Genomic DNA, 21,489 nt, shown 5'->3' with positions numbered 1-21,489 from the left:
CGCCATCAACCTGGCGCCTACCTGTTCCTAAGTCTACCCAGTGAACTGACATAAGGCTGGCATGTGTCTACCATTCAACGGCTATGTATGTTACATGAGATAAACGTCCGACGCCCAATCGCTGTGTACGTTTATTCTCAATATGTCATCAATCAGTCTGCTCAGCAATTTCCCCAACGCGATATTGGCTTCTTCCCACCAGATACCCCGTTCATCGCGCAACAAGGAACAGACAGCCACCTTGAACACGAGGTATCTTGGACCAGAAATACGTGTGATGGTACCAAAGCCTTGCCTTCTCTATTTGCTCGAGCCCTCGTCTTGCGAACCCCTCTCTCCTGTTTCCTTTTGATCTCCCACGACCTTACCATGCAGCTATCTGGAAGGCTTCGTTGTTAATGGGCATCAAAATAACATCATGGCTCGGCAGGTCCCTGATGTTCATGGTACCGTCAATCACAGCATCGTAACAAGCGGTATACCCCTCTGAAAGGAACCAATAACATACAGTTTGGCGTCAAAAACCCCCCCTGAATGAGCAACCTACCCTCTACTGCTCCCTCCTTGCCGGGCGATGACTTCGTTGATTGACTAGGCGACATGGAATGGTTATGTGAGGAGCTCAGCCAGCCTGGAAACTATGCGGCACTCATCGGTCTCGCGGCATTGGGTTAAGTAATTATCCATTCTTCGCCGCTACAAGACTGGTTCATTTTCCGTTCTGTTTATATAGCCATTGATACGGAAATACCCAGAAATCACAGCTTGCAATCGGATATGAAAAAGAAGTTGGACCGAAAGGGGGTACCTACAATTCTTGGATAAACGCCGTACGAGACCTCGATTCGTTCAGTCTTTCCGAGGAATCGAGAATATGATACAATCAGAGTATCAAAGTAATTTCCAGGGCCATCTGCTGCATATTGCAAAAGAGCAGGTATGCTATAAGTGTCCTAAATGGCTTCTGACCCTCGACACCGCCAGTGACATGAGTGTCTTCCAGGCTTCAAGCAATGGGGCTTCGACATCGTCGGATCCGCAATCGGCCGCATTCGGCTTCTCTCAGAGCTTTCGGGGGAACATACTTATTACCTGCTCATGTCCAGAACTCATGTCCAGAAACTACCCGACCCCTACCATATCGTGTCATGGACGATGGAAATCAAGAGTGTCGCCGGTTTTCCGGATGGAACTAACTAACTTGGAATCTTTTCAGCATCCGTCTCCGCAGCTTGCCATGGCTGCCTGAAGAAGACTCAATTCTTAACGCCAAAATTCTATTCTACTAAATACATACGACCATATCCACTGGAAAACTCGGGATCCCGTCCGCTTTCCCATAGATAAGCCAGTGAGGGGCAGCTTATGTATGGGAGTTGGAAGGATATGAAACGGGTCTTTTAATCACGTGGTAGGGTCAAAAAAACTGAACATCCACCTCCCATTCCGTATCGTTCTGACGGAGGCATTACGGTGAGTGGGGATGCGCCGCTAAGAAGATGAATATAATTGGGCAGATACGAGAAAAGTTGACCGTTCTGACACTGCCGCTAGATCTTTTACACGGGTAACACCAAGATTGCACTCTTATTACGTCTCATGCCCTACGGGGGGCGGAAGTAGACGTTAAAAATAACAACAACAACCAAGATTGCACTCGGTCCTTGCATGGGGCTTGGCTCGAAGCGAGGCTTGAAGCCTTGATATCAAAACAAACGCTACCCGAAGTGAACCCTCTGGTTGCCTTTTTGGCATGTCCTCCATTGCAGCATCAAAGCTGCATTTGATCCTTGAAGGACGAACCGTTGATGTGGCACGCTGACATCTGACATCAAGCTTGATTTATAGGACGTTGCCAATCCAACGAGAGAGAAGAGAATGTGTTGCGCCTTACTGAGGCAGTGAAATAAGCTTTTGATAGCCGCCATTATCTGGCTTTTGCGAGCATTGGCAGTAAAAATGAGGAGAAGGAGTAGTCGGGACCAACGATGCAACTTGTTCAGCCGACTTCATGTCTCTCCCGACAGCGCAATCATCCAATATCTGCGAGCGTCTGCATGACAACCACCGCAGATGATAGCAGTGGCACGGTATGGATAACCGAAAGGGCTTTTGAGATGCCAATCCACCATGGTCGAAGACGTTCATGCTCCCAGTATGAAGCCTCGGCGGAGGCAGAGTAGTAAGTCCGAAGGAGGGACAAAGTCTGGCTATGCCCGTTAAGCCAGCGGGATGTCGGGGGAGGGTGCTGAAAAGTTGGAGCTTAACAATGCAGGCCGCTGCGTTGTCACCTGTGCGATCTCTGCTTTCAACCTTCTGGACCCACTTCCCGATTCTTGCTGTATTTCGTGCAATCAGACATGCACTCCTTCTTCCTCCTTCTTACACAGAAGTCTTCACAACTGCGTTAAGCGTCGTAACACTGAGCGGCTCGACTACCTCGCAATGAGCATTCGGGTTGACCTGTTTACAAAGCTGCAGGCGTTTACTGGCGGGGTTTAGCGTTTGGCCGGCATCGCCCCACCCGAAATCATCAGACGAGAAACGTGTTGGAGGTGTCCCGTGTCACGTGCGGCCAGCCATGGCTCCCTCTGGCCATGGCCCCACCGCACAGGGACCTCCCTTGCCCTAGTTTTAGACCTCCAGACTTTTACACAGTCTGAACTCTACACAATACATCATCATTGATTCGTTCGTGGTTGTTCACCCTGTTCACAAAACGGCAGTCCACACCCCCCCAGCCCACCACCCGCCCGCTCAGGACATCGCATGACACGATATACATAGTTCCAAACTGACGGCTGGCATGTGGCATCTTTCTCAGCGGCAAGCTCCATATCACGCTCAGCAAGCACGTACTGTGTAGCCGACGAATACCCTCGTTTCGTACCTTGGCGAGCTGATGTAGCAAGGTCTCCCGTCTCCATATAATTAAACGCTATATTGAACGTGAGTCTTTTCCCGAAACGTGATAGACGGCTCCATTTCTGGAGCTCATTCTCCAGGATGTTCCAATTAATACCACAGCTATCGAAACACTTAACAAGCTTAGATTCTCTGCGTTGTATAACAGATAACAAGACGACAGTATCTTCCACCCTAAATAACCTGTTGTGAGGCAATTTTGTAGCAACTAGCTTATCCAGTTCTGGCTGCAAAGTCCTTGGTAAGACGCGACACCGACCTATGGCCGCTGCCGCCAGCACCAGCAGGATTGGGGTTGTTGTTGTTCATCTCGAGGTCGTAGCTTTTCTGCTTGGCTTTGTAGAGCTTCTCCCCAAGTCTCTTGCAGCGGTCCTCGATGTTTTTAAAGGCAGTGACACCGGTGACGAACTTGTCGGTCAGGTCTGCGCGCTTGGCGTGATTGAAGCTGTGCGTTCGTGTCGACGAAGGTTTGGGCACGAGTGCGGGCTTCGGCAATGATTCGCGGGCAATAAAAGAGGGCGAAGGGCCTTCGTAAAGCGATTCGAGGTCGTCGATTGCTTCATGAGGACGGATGTTGCGGTGCGAGGCTGGGAAGAATTGTGTGAAGGAGGTTGAGGAGGGAGGGTTGGTAGTGGAATGGATAGTGGAGTGGGTGATAAAGGAGAGGGAAAAGAGGGCTGTTTGGAAAGAGGTAGATGATACCCCAATAGGATGGACTGTTAGTGTTCGGCGAGGATATGGACGTCAAGGGGAAGTGAATGATGAGGATGAAAATTGGTAGGAGGTACTGTTTTATATGTCGTTTGGATTTGAGGGTTGGAACTATCAGAGGATGTTATCCGGTTTGGACTTGATGGGGGTTTTTGATCCATGTCCGGCTCAGGAGCTATCTGTCGCGTTTATGGTGATAATGATCGTGCTCGCGGCGTTGGTATTTCGTGCCGTTTCCCGTCTTCAGTCGGTGGTAGCTACGTCGATGTATTTGCATTAGATCTCCAACTGCGCAGTGGATGCTTTTATAAAAGTAAGAAGATATATCGATAGAGCGTAATACGAAAAGAAAAATAAAAGAATCCCCTTCCAATATCCTCTATTACCCGCGCAACAGGACCTCCAGCCCATCAAAGTTCAATTCATTAGCTAAAGCTCATCAGGCTATCATTTCAGCTGCAGCAGCAAATGCCCTATAGGGTACAACCAATCCTCCAAAGTCTCAAATCGCTAACCTACCGGCGTTGTTGGTGGGCTAACCAAAAGTGTACCTAGCCGCCGAAGCTAGTCTCGATGGTCGGATGCACCCAATCAAAGGCTCCAGCCTATCATATGAGCCAACTCAACACCGAGCACCAAACCCTTCATATCTGACCTCTCAGATCGAGATAATTGTCATGGACGCTTCATATCGTTTCGGCCTTACTTCTACGTGAGGCTGAGCAAAGATCACCAAACCAGTTCGATTTTTAACACCAAGCATTTGAGCCCCTGCCTACGAGAAGCGATCGGTATCAAACACATCATCTGCGCTATCAAACATTTTATTTACGCTATCAAACACGAAGGCCGAAATAACATCCACTTGGGAGTAGCCCCGTTAACGTCCGCCAGTACGCAATATCCTCGGTGCAGGTATACTAGCACGGTTCTCGGTCACGGCCGTACAAGCCCCTCTCCCGGTACCCGAACCTTGATTACCATGGACTTCAACAAAGGTATTTCTTGGGCGGTATGGAACACTGTCTTATGTCTTTTTGTCTGTACGACCGCTGCTTGGCTTTGGTTCCGTGCGCCCGCGGGTCCCGGTCCCGCGCCGTCGTCTCCGGCGAGGCTCACTTCAGATTCCACAAGATCCACGGGGCAAGATGTTCGCCTCAATCAAGTCAACAAGGATAATGGAGACACCGTCATTGACATCATTGCCATCCATGGCCTCGATACGAAGTCGCCGGATACGTGGACATGGCGGGATCGGCGGAACCCCAACGTTAGCATCAATTGGCTCGCCGATTTGCTCCCGGTCGACGTAGAAAAGGCACGTATCTTTACATTGGACTGGCCTGCCAACCTACTTCAACCGTCAGAATTAGTCCCGAAACTTCATGACGAGATCGTTGCGCTCCTAATTGATGGCATCAACAGAGAACTCTTGGTAAAGAACAAGACAAGAGACAGACCGATCCTTTTTATCGCTTCTTGTCTTGGGGGGATCATCTTAATGAGGGCTCTTATGACCGCCGCCAATGATAAAGAGAGCGAGAACTGTTCCCGCCTCACAACAGCAACACATGGCATTATCTTCCTTGCTACCCCATTCCGAGGGACTTCGTTCCAAGAGGTAGCTCACTGGGCAGATCCAGGTCTGACCGCATGGGCATTAATCCGCGACCGAAAAGTGAACAAGCTACTCGGCAGTGTGAAGGGATCAACCTCTGATCTTGAAACGCTCGTATCCGAATTCACACATTTGTGTCTACAGCATCCGAACTGGCTAGTATTCAACTTTTATGAACTTGGAAGGACGAGTTTGTGGCGCAAGATATTCCCTTGGCTACCGGGTTTGTTCTTCAAAGGAAAACCGGTAAGAATCCAAAAGTACCACCGTCTCCCGTACTATAACTAACGCTTGCCAGCTAGTTGATAGCTCCTCAGCAAGACTAGACATTGTTCGAAAGCCACTACCACTCAGTCGGCCCCATGTTCTGATGAACAAGTTCGGCAGCCTTGGATGCGAAGATTACAAGAAGGTTGCTGGAAAAATCAAAGAGTTTATTGGAAAGATCTGTGAAGGAACGCCCCTCACGCAAGCAGATGCCTGGATACGTGATAACTGCTATACTGAGGATAGGCTCAAGATTGAGCGGCTCTCAGGCACGAAACTGCCGATGGATCAGTGTTACATCAACCTTTCCATTACAGAGCGGATCGGCGAAGACAAAGATCGTTCGAAAAAGAAATCAGAAAAAGAGTCGGTGTCGCAATCTTCCCCGTTTTCGCTCACCGCTCGACTGAAGGTAGAAACGCCAGACGAGACAATTCAAGCCGACTTACCATCGCTCTTCAAGGAACGCAAAGGACCTGACGGTCGCAAAACGCAACCAAGAAGAATCTTTATTCGAGGACGCGCCGGAGTAGGGAAGACTACTCTGTGTAAGAAGATTGTCTATTCGTTTATTCGTGGCGAGTGGCCCGAATGGACTGAATTATTCGACCGTGTACTGTGGGTGCCTCTGCGGAACTTAAAGCTGGAAGAAAGACGACGCCAGGCCGGATACAACTACATCAACCTCTTCAATCATGAATATTTCTCTATGTCGAATCACGGAGAGCACCTTTCCCAAGCATTATACAATACATTGCTCGATGCACCGGAGAAGAGGAGCAGGACTTTGTTTCTCCTTGATGGCTTAGATGAGGTATCGGAGGACTTGAACGAAGGCGATATGTCCGCCTTCCTCAATAACCTGCTAAATCGGCCGAACGTCATCATCACGTCCCGGCCATACGCCAAGCCTCCGACTCGCCTGGATCTCGAATTGGAGACGATTGGGTTCTACCCAAAACAAGTGAAGGACTATATTAAAATGGCTTTCAAGGACCGACAAACAGCTGACTGCGCTCAGTCGTTTCTTGAAAGTCGTAGCTTTATCCAAGGCCTTATGCGGATCCCAGTTCAGCTAGATGCGCTCTGTTTTGCCTGGGACAACAAAAACGTCAATGACAGCTCGAAGCTTGACACTGTGACGGACGTTTACCGAGCCATCGACCAAAGTCTATGGAAGAAGGATATCCCGCGGTTGGAAAAGAAGCACGATGGCAAGCTAATAACAGCAGCTCGCATCCAACGGGCGGATCGGACCGAAGTTGAAAATCACGTTCTAAAAGAGATTTTGTTTCTGGAAAGCCTTGCTTTTACTGGACTGCAGAATGACACAATTGAATTCGAATCAGCACATCTCGGACAAATATCCAGCCACTTTGCCCATGGTATTTCACCCACTATGACAGTGCCGTGCCTCTCCTTTCTCCGAACATCAGATTCATCGGCGGAATTCAGTAACAAAACCTATCACTTTCTACATCTGACCTATCAAGAGTACTTTGCGGCTCGGTATTTTGTACGGCAGTGGGAGGCTAACAAACCACTCGAATACCTGGCACTCAATGGTCAGAAGAATGAAAATCCTACTATCATCGAGGCTATCCAGTTTCTTGGCAAGAACAAATACACAGCCCGTTACGACATCCTATGGCGCTTTGTTGCCGGCTTGCTTGATGCCAAGGGCAAGGCAGAGAAGTTCTTCCAAGCGATCGAGGACCAACCGCATGATTTGTTAGGTCCTACGCACCAACGGCTGGTTATGCATTGTTTGAGCGAAATATCGACGGAGATTTCACTGCGAAAGCCGCTGGAAGACAAGCTGAAAGAGTGGCTGCTCTTTGAATACAAATTCACAAGCACAACACGTCTAGCAAGCGAGGTGGAAGTTCCAGAGTCAGTTTTGTTCAACACCATGCAGGAAGTAGGGATCGGTGGAAAGATCAGAATTTTGAATTTGGTAGCAACGCGACCAACGATCCCGCCACGCATCGTCACTCTGGTTACTTCTTGGGTAGGACACGAGGACTGGAATGTTAGAAAGGCTGCCTCAGGTATCTTGCAAGCCCAGTCCAGCTTATTCGACGAGCTCCTTACGGCTGTAGTAGCACGTCTAGGAGACGAGGACTGGAATGTTAGAAAGGCTGCCTTAGAAGTCTTGCAAGCCCAGTCCAGCTTATCCGACGAGCTCCTTACGGCTGTAGTAGCACGTCTAGGAGACGATAACTGGAATGTTAGAGAGGCTGCCTTAGAAGTCTTGCAAGCCCAGTCCAGCTTATCCGACGAGTTCCTTACGGCTGTAGTAGCACGTCTAGGAGACGAGCACTGGAATGTTAGAAAGGTTGCCTTACGTGTCTTGCAAGCCCAGTCCAGCTTATCCGACGAGCTCCTTATGGCTGTAGTAGCACGTCTAGGAGACGAGCACTGGCTTGTTAGAAAGGCTGCCTTAGAAGTCTTGCAAGCCCAGTCCAGCTTATCCGACGAGCTTCTTACGGCTGTAGTAGCAAGTCTAGGACACGAGGACTGGAATGTTAGAAAGGTTGCCTTACTTGCATTGCAAGCCCAGTCCAGCTTATCCGACAAATTCTTTACGGCTTTAGTAGCACGTCTAGGACACGAGGACTGGGATGTTAGAAAGGCTGCCTCAGTTATCTTGAAAGCCCAGTCCAGCTTATCCGACGAGTTCCTTACGGCTGTAGTAGCACGTCTAGGAGACGATACCTGGCTTGTTAGAAAGGCTGCCTTAGAAGTCTTGCAAGCCCAGTCCAGCTTATCCGACGAGCTTCTTACGGCTGTAGTAGCAAGTCTAGGACACGAGGACTGGAATGTTAGAAAGGTTGCCTTACTTGCATTGCAAGCCCAGTCCAGCTTATCCGACGAGTTCCTTACGGCTGTAGTAGCACGTCTAGGAGACGAGGACTGGAATGTTAGAGAGGCCGCCTTACGTGTCTTGCAAGCCCAGTCCAGCTTATTCGACGAGCTCCTTACGGTTGTAGTAGCACGTCTAGGAGACGAGGACTGGAATGTTAGAAAGGCTGCCTTACGTGTCTTGCAAGCCCAGTCCAGTTTATCCGACGAGTTCCTTACGGCTGTAGTAGCACGTCTAGGAGACGAGGACTGGAATGTTAGAGAGGCTGCCTTAGAAGTCTTGCAAGCCCAGTCCAGCGTATCCGACGAGCTCCTTACGGCTGTAGTAGCACGTCTAGGAGACGATAACTGGAATGTTAGAGAGGCTGCCTTAGAAGTCTTGCAAGCCCAGTCCAGCTTATCCGACGAGCTCCTTATGGCTGTAGTAGCATGTCTAGGAGACGAGCACTGGCTTGTTAGAAAGGCTGCCTTAGAAGTCTTGCAAGCCCAGTCCAGCCTATCCGACGAGTTCCTTACGGCTGTAGTAGCACGTCTAGGACACGGGGACTGGAATGCTAGAAAGGCTGCCTTACGTGTCTTGCAAGCCCAGTCCAGCTTATCCGACGAGTTCCTTACGGCTGTAGTAGCACGTCTAGGAGACGATAACTGGAATGTTAGAGAGGCTGCCTCAGGTATCTTGCAAGCCCAGTCCAGCTTATCCGACGAGCTCCTTATGGCTGTAGTAACACGTCTAGGAGACGAGGACTGGAATGTTAGAAAGGCTGCCTCAGGTATCTTGCAAGCCCAGTCCAGCGTATCCGACGAGCTCCTTACGGTTGTAGTAGCACGTCTAGGAGACGAGGACTGGAATGTTAGAGAGGCTGCCTTAGAATTCTTGCAAGCCCAGTCCAGCTTATCCGACGAGTTCCTTACGGCTGTAGTAGCACGTCTAGGACACGGGGACTGGAATGTTAGAGAGGCTGCCTTACGTGTCTTGCAAGCCCAGTCCAGCTTATCCGACGAGTTCCTTACGGCTGTAGTAGCACGTCTAGGAGACGAGGACTGGAATGTTAGAGAGGCTGCCTTAGGAGTCTTGCAAGCCCAGTCCAGCTTATCCGACGAGCTTCTTACGGCTGTAGTAGCAAGTCTAGGACACGAGGACTGGAATGTTAGAAAGGTTGCCTTACTTGCATTGCAAGCCCAGTCCAGCTTATCCGACGAGTTCCTTACGGCTGTAGTAGCACGTCTAGGAGACGAGGACTGGAATGTTAGAGAGGCCGCCTTACGTGTCTTGCAAGCCCAGTCCAGCTTATCCGACGAGCTCCTTACGGTTGTAGTAGCACGTCTAGAAGACGAGCACTGGCTTGTTAGAGAGGCTGCCTTACGTGTCTTGCAAGCCCAGTCCAGCTTATCCGACGACGTCCTTAAGGCCTTAGCATTGTTACTGGAATCCAAAAGTACAAGCGACTTAGCAGAGGCTCTATTAAGAAGATCTAAGGAGTTTTACACTACTCTTCATAATGGGCGGTTTGCTGAGCCATTATTTAGAGTTCTCTTGCGAGGTAGCTTTGATGAGCAGTGCAGTTGGTATTTTATAGATGAGAAATTATGCGTTAATATGCCAGAGTGGGTTGGAAGTATGAACATTGATAATGAAGAGGAGTTTATGAACATGGTGATGAGAGCAAGGCAAGGGTTTCCATCTACAAGTGTAACAAACGGCAGGTCTGATTTGCCTAAATAGGATAGCTGAAGTTAAAGAATATCAGGTGCTGTTCGGTATAGCAAAAAGGTATAAATGAATATCGCTTGCGAATTATAGATACTATTCTCCATGGTGGACAACCTTTATTGCAGTATTATCTGGGTAGCTGGATCTTCTTGTCCTTTTTATAGTTGTGAGTCATTCGAGTACATTAAACCTGCGATCGGATAGTTTTGTTCTTAGTAGTTTGGAATCATTCTCATATAGGCTTGTTCTAGCTGAAGATGCTTCTCAGTAGGTTGGGATCGTTCCCATAAACTATGGTTACAGTTTGGGATCCATTGATGTCTCGCCGCATCTCACAATTCGGGATATGGATCTGACGACAAGCATCCTGCTGCCTTGTCTGGATGGTCTGGGGTTTCTCTCTCCTTTCTTTTTCATTCGGAAGACACCTTCTCCGGCGACTTACCCGGCAATCACCTTGTTACGATCCAATCAGAAACCCCTTATGTAAGCTAGATGTATTGACCAATGAAAGGCAGTCCGAACCTAGGGTCCCGAAGTCCCGAGAATACGGGACTACGGGACGGGTACGAAGGCCAGTATATAAGAAGGCCGGGAAGCAACCTTCGTTATTGTTGAAGCCATCACATTCCTTGGCGTTTCTGTCTAAGTGGATACGATCCACACATAGCTACCTTGTATATAAACCACGTCGGACTCCGTCCTCTCTGTTCTGTTCTCTCTCTCTCTTTTAACAAAAAATCAATACACGAAATTCACTCCCACACTCAATGCCACTTGTGGTGTATCATTCCGTTACCTCCAACACAAACGTAGTCTGCAAGCTCCACACGGCTCGTACTGTGTTACGATCCAATCGTTGAGCCTCATGTAAGCTAGATAGATTGACCAATCAGATAGGACCACGGGACGGGGTTGAAGACCAGTATATAAGAAGGCCTCCCGGCCTTCGTTATACCTGGTTCTTCAGCAAGCAATAGCTATCACAACCTACCAGTACCTTTTGGCTACTACTCCGTTACTCTATTGTTCTATCCCAGCGATAATACTCCTGTGCTTGTAACGGTTCGTCACATACTGGTTTCCAGACATGTCACATTGGCAGATGCTCCGGCATCAGTATATCATCCTAAGAAAGAGCCTTGTGGTAATCAGGGAAAACTTACCCGGGTGTTTGACCTCTTGCAGACTTCACATCTGCCCATCTCTCTAGTAAGCAGTTTAGCCAGAATTTGCTCATCGGTCATCGCCGTACGAGTGGTTTCGTTGAGGCCGAAGGTGTCACACGGACATTTGCCCATAGTTCTGGGTTAGGGTTGCCGAGGCTTAGCAGAGTCTCAATGCCTGACATCAGCCTCATGAATGCCCGGTGGCCGCAGGCCGCGAGGCTCAACCTCGCTTTGGCCAGACTCTCAGCTACCAGCATCGCTCACCCAAGCCCCTCTCGACGCCTTCAGGCTAGCGAGCCAACCACTGAACTGCCGACGACGCTAGTAAGCGAGATGAGGCAATCCCCAGTCATCACAGAAGCGATCACAGCAACCAAGCAAGGATTAGAGCGACCGAACGAGGATCGGCGCCAGAAGAAGGAAGTAGAATGGTTGAAGGCACTCAGGAAGACCCACATGTATGAAGATCGCTAGATAGATACCCTGAGGCCTCAAGCAACAAGGCTTGGTACGTACCTTAGTACGCACCAAACCTCTTTGGCATAAGAAGGCCTTGAAGCCCGGCCTGGATGGAAAAGCTTCAGAGGATTCAACAAGGCCTTCGGGACCAAAGTAGTTTATCAGCGGAATTGAACTACTGTTCCAAGCCCAGAACACTGCCCTTGTCACAGAAGGTTATTTCAGAGCCGACGACTCTTCCAGTGGAATCCCTTCGGAGGACGATCTTTGGGTTCTGGCTTGTTCATCCCCTGTCAGTTTTCCATCACCCCAAGAAGGCGAATGAGGGAGAGGGAATTTGATTCATACATTGTCATTGAGCAGTGCGTGCGTCCCTGTGCTTGGCGCTCGGGCTCTTGACTCGGTTACCCCAGTGCCTGTCCCTCTTCCTCTTCCTCGTCCTCTTCCTAAAAACTGCACAATCTGTATAGCGTTATCCAGTGCCTGTTCATGTATCTGTCCGTTGTCGGCAAGATTGCCAGATGGAGCTTGAGAGGGAACTAGGCCAGAGGTGGACGGATGGGCGATGGGCGCCCCGAAGGAGGAAGTGTTAGGGGGCATGAAGATAGGAGCATTTGGGTTAAGGCCGGGAGAATTATGGCCATAAAATGGAGGGGAGGATATGTTAAGCGTGGATCCCATAGGGGGATACAAGGGGATATTCGGATCATATGGACTACAGCCATATGCCCCAAGAGGGAGAACATTGGCAGCATCCGGATCAGCGCTGAAGGGGATTTGGGGCTGTATGTTGGGGGCATAAGGATCAGAAACATATGCATTCTGTGGCCTGGTGTTAGGGGCTAGCACATTGGGAAGGAGAGGTCAGAGTAGGTGAAGGGGCCTGGGGCCGCTGGCAGCATTAGTATCTTGCGTGTTGTTTTGAGAACCTGTGGGATGTTGACGTTCAGGAGCATCCTCCAAATTTAAGTCCTGCGAAACATCGTCATTTGAGCCCTCGTTCTGGGGCTGGAGGCCTGATCGTTATTGGTCCATGTTGTCTTCTGCCTTGGGTTGTCACAACCGGAAGCAGTTGAATATTGACGGGACGGTAGACGAATACATGAGGAATGGCAGGCTTTAAAGGACATACTGGGCCTTGCCCTGAGAGACGGAACATCTTGGAAGCCATGATCTAGCTTGAACGTGGCAGAAGGTATTTGACGGATCTTCATCGAAGTGAATGCGGACTTCATTGAGAAGGTCGTTTCTCTGGGCTTGAGTGACTGTTCGGACCAAAGGGGTTTATCACGGCCTATGTTTGTAAGCTTCCATAAGTATTCTCAAATTTTTTTCTCTCTCTGATCCTCTCTCATTCCAAGCAATTGTCGCCATTAAACTCATTATTAGCTACTGCAATAACACACTTGTTCATATTCGGTGAGAGACATACCAGGGATACTGAATTTCTTTGTCGATTGTGCCACCAACACCCAGAACCTCTGCACAAAGCTCGCCCACTGGGCGATTCGATTATACGTGTTGGGCCGCGTTTACGCTATGGACAACACATGATTTACATTGGCAATAGTGTGACGAACCGTTACAAGCACAGGAGTATTATCGCTGGGATAGAACAATAGAGTAACGGAGTAGTAGCCGAAAGGTACTGGTAGATTGTGATAGCTATTGCTTGCTGAGGAGCCCTATATAAGAGGTCTGGGAGACTTCTTTATATAAGGGTCCTCTATGGTGCGCCGCTGCGCCGCTGCCGCGGCGCCGGTACTGCGGCGCCCTCCTTATTGGTCTATGTAGCTAATTACATAAGTGATCCCTTATTGGATCGTAACAAATAGGCCTCGGTTTGCCCTCGGATTAATGGTTTTGGTGGACAATTAGGGCCCTGCTCTTAATTTTGTATGCTAGACTCACCGGTGCGGCACGTCTCATGCCCTACGGGAGGCGGAAGTAGACGCTAAAAATAACAACAACAACAACAACAACAACAACAACAACAACAACAACAACAACAACAACAACAACAACAACAACAACAACAACAACAACAACAACAACAACAACAACAACAACAACAACAAAAACCTCTGCACAAAGTTTGGGCCATACAGCTTTAATTGCCATATATTGTTATGGAGATAGCGGATGTTCTTCTTCGCAGTGATCTGAGTGAATGCTTTGAATGACGATGTGTTACACAGACATCTGCCTACACTCCTGGGTTTGAAGTTCAATAGAGCCTCAATGCTTGACATCAACCCAACCTCGCCATACAATGCCAGCCTTGCCTCGGCCAGACTATTCGGCCAACATGCACGGCTTACCCGAACCCCCGCAACGCTACCAGGCTAAGCGAGCCAACCCCAGAAATACTAACGGCGCTAAACATCATCACAAAGCCACCCCATCATCACAGGAGCAATCACGTCAACCAAGCAGAAGCAGGACGCCCGGGCAAAGGCCGGCGCCAGAAGGAAGAAGGAGAATGGATGAAGGCGTTCAGAAAGATCCACATGTATACAGGTCGCTAGATAAATGCTTTGAAGCCTCAGGAGACAAGGACCGGTACGTACCCCAGTACGTACCGTTTCCCTTTGGCATAAGAAGGCTTTGAAGCCCAGCCTTCCTCTGGAGGTTGAGAGGATCAACAAGGCCTTCGAGACCAAAGTAGTTTATCAGATGAATTGAACTACTGTTCCAAGCCCAGAATACTGCCCTTGTCACACGATGAATGTGTAGCTTGGTTTGTAACGGAAACCTGAAAACGACCTTTGTCGGAGGAACTTCACAAAATACCTATCGCTTTGGGCACGCGCACATTCCTGACATCCAAAGGCTCGGGAGCACCTTCCCGTGGAAGCTACAATAATATGGAAGGCATAATAGGACGTTAGGGAAGGCGATGTCCCACCATGATCCGATCAAGGCGCCGGCGCCTTCCTCGGTACTTTGCTCATTGACATCCATCTGGTCATCTATTCCGTAGATGAGGAAGGAGCCACTGATTAGACAAACGGGAGATGACGGAGCATGAGGGGAATTTTCAGAATCAGTTGCCTGCTTTGTCATGATCATCTTCAGAGTAAAATTCTCAAGTGCCATACTGTGCCCAGGGTTGCCAGCCCCGTGTTTGATTCCAATAATCATATCACCGCGATAACTGCATGTTGTTTCAATCTCAGGCCGCTGATGTTAGGATGAAGTGTCTGAAAAAGATGAAGTGTGAACTTTCCCGCTGTTCCGGAATAAGGTACTCACTGTCAGTCTGTTAGTATGAGTTCTCCAATCACAGATCCCGCGAATAACATCCCATGAATATGTGAGAAGAAAATATGAGATGCCTCACGACTCCGAATCTGTATGCTCAAACAACCTCATCATGACTTTCTCGTCTGAAGAAGATTAAGTCAAAGCTTGTGTGATCATTCCCAAATAGGACACTCACAGTCAGTTTGTTAGCAGCGATGGTCCAATAAGATTCCCAAAAAAATAACAGGAATACGAGGTGAGGGAGATGGAAAACTTCGCATACTCCGAGTGAGCATGTCGGGACAACATCTGAATCTCCCATCGGGTACTCGGCGAAGGGACTTGGAAACCAGGAGCATGAAGCAAGGCTCAATCGAATGTGAGGAGAGGTTGATGGAGGATACCTATAAAGATGTAGACCCCCTTCTCGGATCCCGCATACTGGAGTCCCAGGTAAGCATCACTTCATCAAACAGATATACAATATGTACAGTCCAGCAAAAGACCCAAAAACTTCACGACTTGAGTCTTTACACCAACGTCCCAAACTTACCATACCCGCTCGAAATGACCACCGAAACCACTCAAGTACCCGAGTATGTTTATCATCAGCTATGCTGTCCTTTGGAGCTCTACTAAGCTAATTCCAACTCCCTCAGAGGCTTCTCACCTTCGTGCCCCGTCCTCACCCCCGTCCCTGTCTCTGGTTTGGGACGCAACCGCGGCTCCATCTTCGCACACCGCCGGAACCGCCACAAGGACGCTCACCAAATTCTACAATTCTTTAGCAGCAAGCGGTCGGTGTTTTGGTCATCGCACGGCGGCACCATTGGGGAGCACATCGCGGTGGAGGAGGCGGGAGAGGGAGAAGGGAAAAAGGCGGTAGGAAAGCCTAGCCTACTGGCGAAGTGGCTGAACAGCCTGGAAATGCCAAGAGACGTTGTACCTCTGGAAAGAAAGTGAAGAGAGGCGTGGTATGTCAAGAGCGTAGACGTATGTCAAGAGGGAGGTAAAGAGGGGGAATCGTATAGGAGAAAAAGAACCGGCAAGAAGAAGAGGAAGAGAGGCTGAGGCAAGTAGGGCGTCTGTACCATCATCTTGCGATGCTTTGACCTATCATATTGATTCCTTGTATCAACAAAAAATGAGAGGGAGGACCTTGGTGAAGTCAGTGTGAATACACGCTGAAATATAGTTGAGTGATATTCGAATATCAGCTACCAAGGGGGGGAAATGGAAGAATTGCCGTTAAATGCAACGTTAAAGGTTCTGGTCAACCTATCAAGGCAACATGATATCGAACGGGCGCAAGCAAGTTGTTTAAAGGCGCCGGTTGTAAACGCCAGGCTTTCTTTGTCCGGGGCAAGAAAGAATACGGGGTGTCGAATTCGTTACAGCATCTGTGGATGGAGGCATGTGATACCGAGTCTCTAGAAATGATTAGTGGTGTTGCCGTGGTCAGTGAGTCCGGCGGATGAATATGAAAACGAAATCATGTGTTGACATGAAAAAGGAGAGGATGCGTCCAATGAGTTGCCCTGGCTTTGGCCGTCGTTGGCTGTTAGGGAAAACAGTGGCAAGACTTCTGCCCGTACACCTAAGCACTGTGACCAGGATGCAGCTGTGGGAAACTGGAGCTCCCGTCTTACCAATCGACGCCGTGTGCACTGTCACCTCGATCTTACAGTGGGTGATTCTCGTCGATGTTAGAGCCGAATCAGCAAAAAGTAGTAAACATTAGCCTGTGCACTAACAAACCAGGGGTCTACCGCAACGACAAGGGGAGCATCGCAACAGCAACAACAACGCCGACTGGGCATCCATCCGCATTGGCTTTCCTTTCCTACACCACAACAACAAACAACTGCTCCCCCAGCAATGCGCCCCAGCGGTGCCCTCAACCCAACAACATGTCCGAGCTAGGAGTAGCAGTAGGACAAAAGATCGAACTGGCCGATGGCTCCGGGAGAACAGCATTTGTCCGCTATGTCGGCGAGACGGCATTCGCGCCCGGCACCTGGGTCGGCATCGAGCTCGACGAGCCCTCGGGCAAGAATGACGGCAGCGTCCAGGGCGAGCGCTACTTCAACTGCGAGATGGGCTACGGAATGTTCGTGAGACCGACCACCTTCAATGTCATCGCCCCACCGCCCCCGCCGCCATCGAGGCCGGCCTCGTCGACCTTCAAGAGACCCGTCAACACCAGGCCCACGAGCCTAAGCACGTCTACCACCCGGAGGCCCGCCACTGTAGACACCGGTCTTGCAAAGAGGATGAGCTTGAATGCGCCGAGCCCTAGTCCGGGTCCGCGCCCAAACCGCACCTCGAGCACGAGCCTCGCGAGGGTCAGTACAGTACCTACCAGACAAACAGCTTCTCTCCGTTTGCTTGAAGATCACTTCTAGCTGACACGCAATTCCTCCAGTCTCCTACGAGGTCACCTACGAAACAGCTCGCTACAGCTTCGTCGAGCGGCAACCCTTCACGCAGCGGAACACCATCTACAACCACCAAACCAGCTGGAGCCACCACCCGAACACGCCCCTCTCTTAGTACGAGTCGACCGTCGATGGGGCCACCGCCAAACCCGAGTACGCGAACAACTAGGAACGTTTCCGTATCCTCTGTCGGCACCAGACCTTCGATAGGCGCCACGAGGGCGGTGGGCGGTAGGTCATCCATATCCGCGAGGTCGTCTACGAACCGCCTCGCCGACCCTAGAGAATCGACCGGCTCAGTGTCTTCGATAGGAAAGTCTGGTGCCAAGAGAGGTAGTGCGTCGCCTCGCAGTAGTGATGAAGACCTGTCGACCTCCCCGATGCCCACTAGTCCTGTTCATCAGAAGACGGCCGCTCTGGAAAAGCTCACCGCCCCCGGTGCTGGAAACAATGGCGGCGGAACTTCACCCGGCGCAACTTCGCCGAACCTGAAAGCGAGCACGATAACACCGAGGTCCTCGATTACGAATACTGCGACTATGAACAAGGAGATTGAAGACCTCAAGGCCAAGCTGAAGGTGTTGGAGAAGAAGCGCATGGAGGATCGCGAGAAGCTTAACGGTCTGGAGAAGGTCAAGGCGGAGCGCGACAAGTTCGAGAGAATTATTCAAACACTGCAAATCAAGTATCAGCCACAACAGCAGGAAATTCAGGACCTGAAGCGGCAATTGAAGGAAGCGGAGACCAGACTCTACAATGTCGAAGAGATGCAGGCGGAGCATGACACAGCCATGGAGCTTGCCACACTCGACCGCGAAATGGCCGAGGAAACAGCAGAGGTGCTCAAGGTGGAACTAGATGCTCTTAGGCAGAAGACCGAAGAGCTCGAGCTCGAAGTCGAAGTCCTCCGCGAAGAGAACTCGGAGTTCACTAATGGTATGTCCCCTGATGAACGGGCAAGCACCGGCTGGCTCCAGATGGAAAGGAATAATGAACGGTTGCGCGAGGCCCTGATTCGTCTACGCGACATCACGCAGCAACAGGAGGAGGAGCTGAGAGATCAGATTAAAAGCATGGAGGAGGATCTACGGGAGTTCGAGACCATCAAGGAGCAACACACGACTGCCAAGGAGAAGTTGGGTCAGACGGAAGCGATCGTCGAGGACCTCAGAGAGCAGCTTAATAACGCTCTTGGGGCCGAGGAGATCATCGAGTCGCTTACTGAGCAGACCATGAACCAGTCCGAGGAGATCAAGGAGCTCCGGGCTGTTATTGATGACCTTGAAAGTCTCAAGGAGATCAACGACGAGCTGGAGATCAACCATGTCCAGAACGAAAAGGAGATGCAGGAGGAGATCGACTTGAAGGACGCCGTCATCGCCGAGCAGTTCCGCCAGGCCAATCTGCAGAGGGAAAGCTTGGAGGACATGGAGTACACCCTTTCCAGGTTCAGAGAGTTGGTTACGAGCTTGCAGAGCGATCTGGAGGACATGCGTGCTTCGCATGCTGTCACTGAGAACGAGTCTGAGCAGCTCAACAGCCGCTCGCGTGCCATGCTGGATCTCAACATGAAGCTACAGATCTCGGCCTCCAAGGCTCAAGTCAAGACCATTGATCTCGAGTTGCGGCGCATGGAGGCCCAGGAGGCCGAGCAACATCTTGAGATTGTGAAACTGTTCTTGCCTGACACTTATCAGTCTGATCGCGACTCTGTGTTGGCTTTACTTAGGTTCAAGCGTCTGGCGTTCAAGGCCAACCTGTTGAATGGATTCATCAAGGAGCGTGTCAATGGCCAGCCGCATCCCGGCCACGAGGACGACATCTTTGACGGGTGCGACACTATTGACAAGCTCACCTGGGTGTCAGCCATGTGCGACCGGTTCGTCAATGCCATCAGCCATTGCTCCCTGGAGCAGTTTTCTAGGTATGAGGGCGCCTTGTACGAGCTGGAGCCTGTCGAGCGTGCTCTCAACGGCTGGATTGACGGCTTGAGGCGTGATGATCTCAAGGAGAAGCAGTGTGCAGACGAACTCAAGCGCACAATTGCTCTCATGACCCATCTCAGCGAGGTCCACATCTCTAACGACCTTGAGAGCTTCGCCGATGATGTCCACATGAGGGCTTTGCTCATGCAGAGCCATCTTGAGTCCGCTGCAAACTGCTTCAACTCGCTCAAGGGCATGGTCCAGCGTGTCATCCCTCCCAGCGGTGAAGATGATGAGCTCGCTCAGTACTTCTCCAAGCGTGCCGAAGCTGTTGTCTCCCAGACACGCAGCGCAAAGGTCATTGCCGGCAAGACCGTTCGCGCGCTCGAGGACCTCAAGACGCGTTCCCTCTCTCTCACCCCGGATACCCTCGAAGCCTTTGAGCAATCCGAAGCTGCCACGCGCGACCTCGCCAATATGGCTCGCCAGATCGGCCTCGACCTACACGCCTTCCTTCACGAAGAAGGCCGCACTGAGCCCTACAACTACATGGAAGTACAATCCTGCATCCAGCGCTCGGCGCAATCCTCTTCCCCTACGGCCTCCTCTCCCGAATCCGACCTCTTCAACACCTATCTCTCCCACCTGCGCAATGCCACCTCCACCATCTCTGACCTCGCCGCTGTGGCCTCCGACCTTGCCCAAACGCAAGAGTTTGACCGCACCCCGGCTCCTTGGCTTCTGCGCTCCGCTGAACTCAAGGCCGCCAAGACGGTCGCCCCCGACATCGACGACGAACTCCGTCGCCTGCGGGACGACATCGCCGAGGCGCGCCGCTCCATCGCCGTGCGCGAGGAGATGCTTTCCACAGCGCAAGTCAAGATCGAGACGCTCGAGTCCCGCATGCGCGACGCCAACGCCAAGGCCGCGCGCATCGTCGACCTGGAAGCCGACCTGCAAGCCGCCAAGAAGGAGGCCCAGCAGCTGCAAGAAGACATGGAGAAGCAAGACCGCGAGCTCAAAGCCTTGGAGTCCGACAGAGACAAGTGGAAGAAGATTGCTTCCGAGTCGCGCGTCGTCGTGGCCGATGGCTCCGGCGTCGGTGTGGACAACAAGGTCAGTGCGGAGCGCGCCGTCGCCACCGCGCGCGAGATGGACGCTCTTAAGAAAGAGATCGAAGCTCTTCAGGCTGCTGTGCGTTACCTTCGTGAAGACTCACGCAGAGCGAGACTCAAGGAGCAGGGCGACTACGAATGGCTTGCTGAGCCGCTGGTCAAGAGGAAGCCTCTTATGCAAGAGCAGCGGAAGCAGCTTGTCAAGAAGGAGGGCAAAGCTGTGCTTGGCGAGTTGGTCAAGCTTGTTAGTAGCGCCAAGGTGTTTGATCTCGGTAGTTTGCCGGAGAAGGCAGAGGATAGGCTTAAGTGGAGGCCGGCGAAGACGACGCCGGGGTGGTGGGTGGCGAAGCAGATGGAGGATTGGGAGGCGTTGAAGGAGTGGGAAGGAAGTGTGCGGGGACGGGTTAGGGAGTTGGGTGGTGGTGCACCGGGAAGTGGGAAAACTGATAGGGAAGAGGAGGCCAGGAGGATGGTGAGGAGGACGGCGGCTGCGAAGTTGCAGATTAGACTGCCGGGCATAGAGGGCAAGGGAGGTGGTGGTGGGAGGCGGGTGCAGATTGTGGGGAGTAGAGAGTGGGAGAGTTTGCAGGGGAGGTTGGCTGCTGTTGTTTGATGATGAGAAGTGAGCAAGCGAGCGTGCTGTGATGTCGATGATGAAATATGCTTAGTACTACATTGTTTATGAACGAAGTTAACGAACGTTGTCATGAGGGTCAAGTTATCAGTATCAGGAAGAAAGAGAAAGGGAAAGTTCGCGTGAGACTGCTGGAGATAGGCAATGGGTGTATCAAAGGATCTGAACTAAATAAAACATTTCGCTGATGACATGGTCGCGCCTTTGCACATGCATTCATTGCTGTCAACTATTCATGCCGAATTGTTGATCTTCAAAACACAGAAAAGGGGCAGGTGAGGCTCTCACCTTGAATGTCAGCAGAAGTTGAAGCTCACCGTGGCTCACCGAGAGGCGAGCTCTGGTGCACGGACCATCAAGCTTTCAATGCTAGCGCGGTTGACCATTGGCGGCGCGTCTTTGGCGA

At 50.8% G+C, this 21,489-nt stretch overlaps 2 protein-coding genes across 2 annotated transcripts; both read left to right on the top strand.

The window, feature by feature from the left end:
* Positions 1-6,362: 6,362 nt before the first annotated feature.
* SMAC4_09791 (uncharacterized protein) lies at positions 6,363-10,109 on the top strand (the record flags this gene model as incomplete). The annotated part of the gene is made up of 1 exon (XM_003343372.2): positions 6,363-10,109. The coding sequence occupies one exon, from the start codon at positions 6,363-6,365 to the stop codon at positions 10,107-10,109; it is 3,747 nt and encodes a 1,248-aa protein (XP_003343420.2).
* Positions 10,110-16,674: 6,565 nt separating this feature from the next.
* On the top strand, positions 16,675-21,284 carry SMAC4_07211 (uncharacterized protein; the record flags this gene model as incomplete). The annotated part of the gene is made up of 2 exons (XM_003344594.2): positions 16,675-17,316; positions 17,397-21,284. The coding sequence occupies 2 exons, from the start codon at positions 16,675-16,677 to the stop codon at positions 21,060-21,062; spliced, it is 4,308 nt and encodes a 1,435-aa protein (XP_003344642.2). The 3' UTR covers positions 21,063-21,284.
* Between the last annotated feature and the right edge of the window lie 205 nt (positions 21,285-21,489).

Source organism: Sordaria macrospora, chromosome 5 (assembly GCF_033870435.1).
Source record: "Sordaria macrospora chromosome 5, complete sequence".
Taxonomy (NCBI): domain Eukaryota; kingdom Fungi; phylum Ascomycota; class Sordariomycetes; order Sordariales; family Sordariaceae; genus Sordaria; species Sordaria macrospora.
Note: the sequence above shows the minus strand (reverse complement) of the source record. Positions and strands in the feature narration are given on the sequence as shown.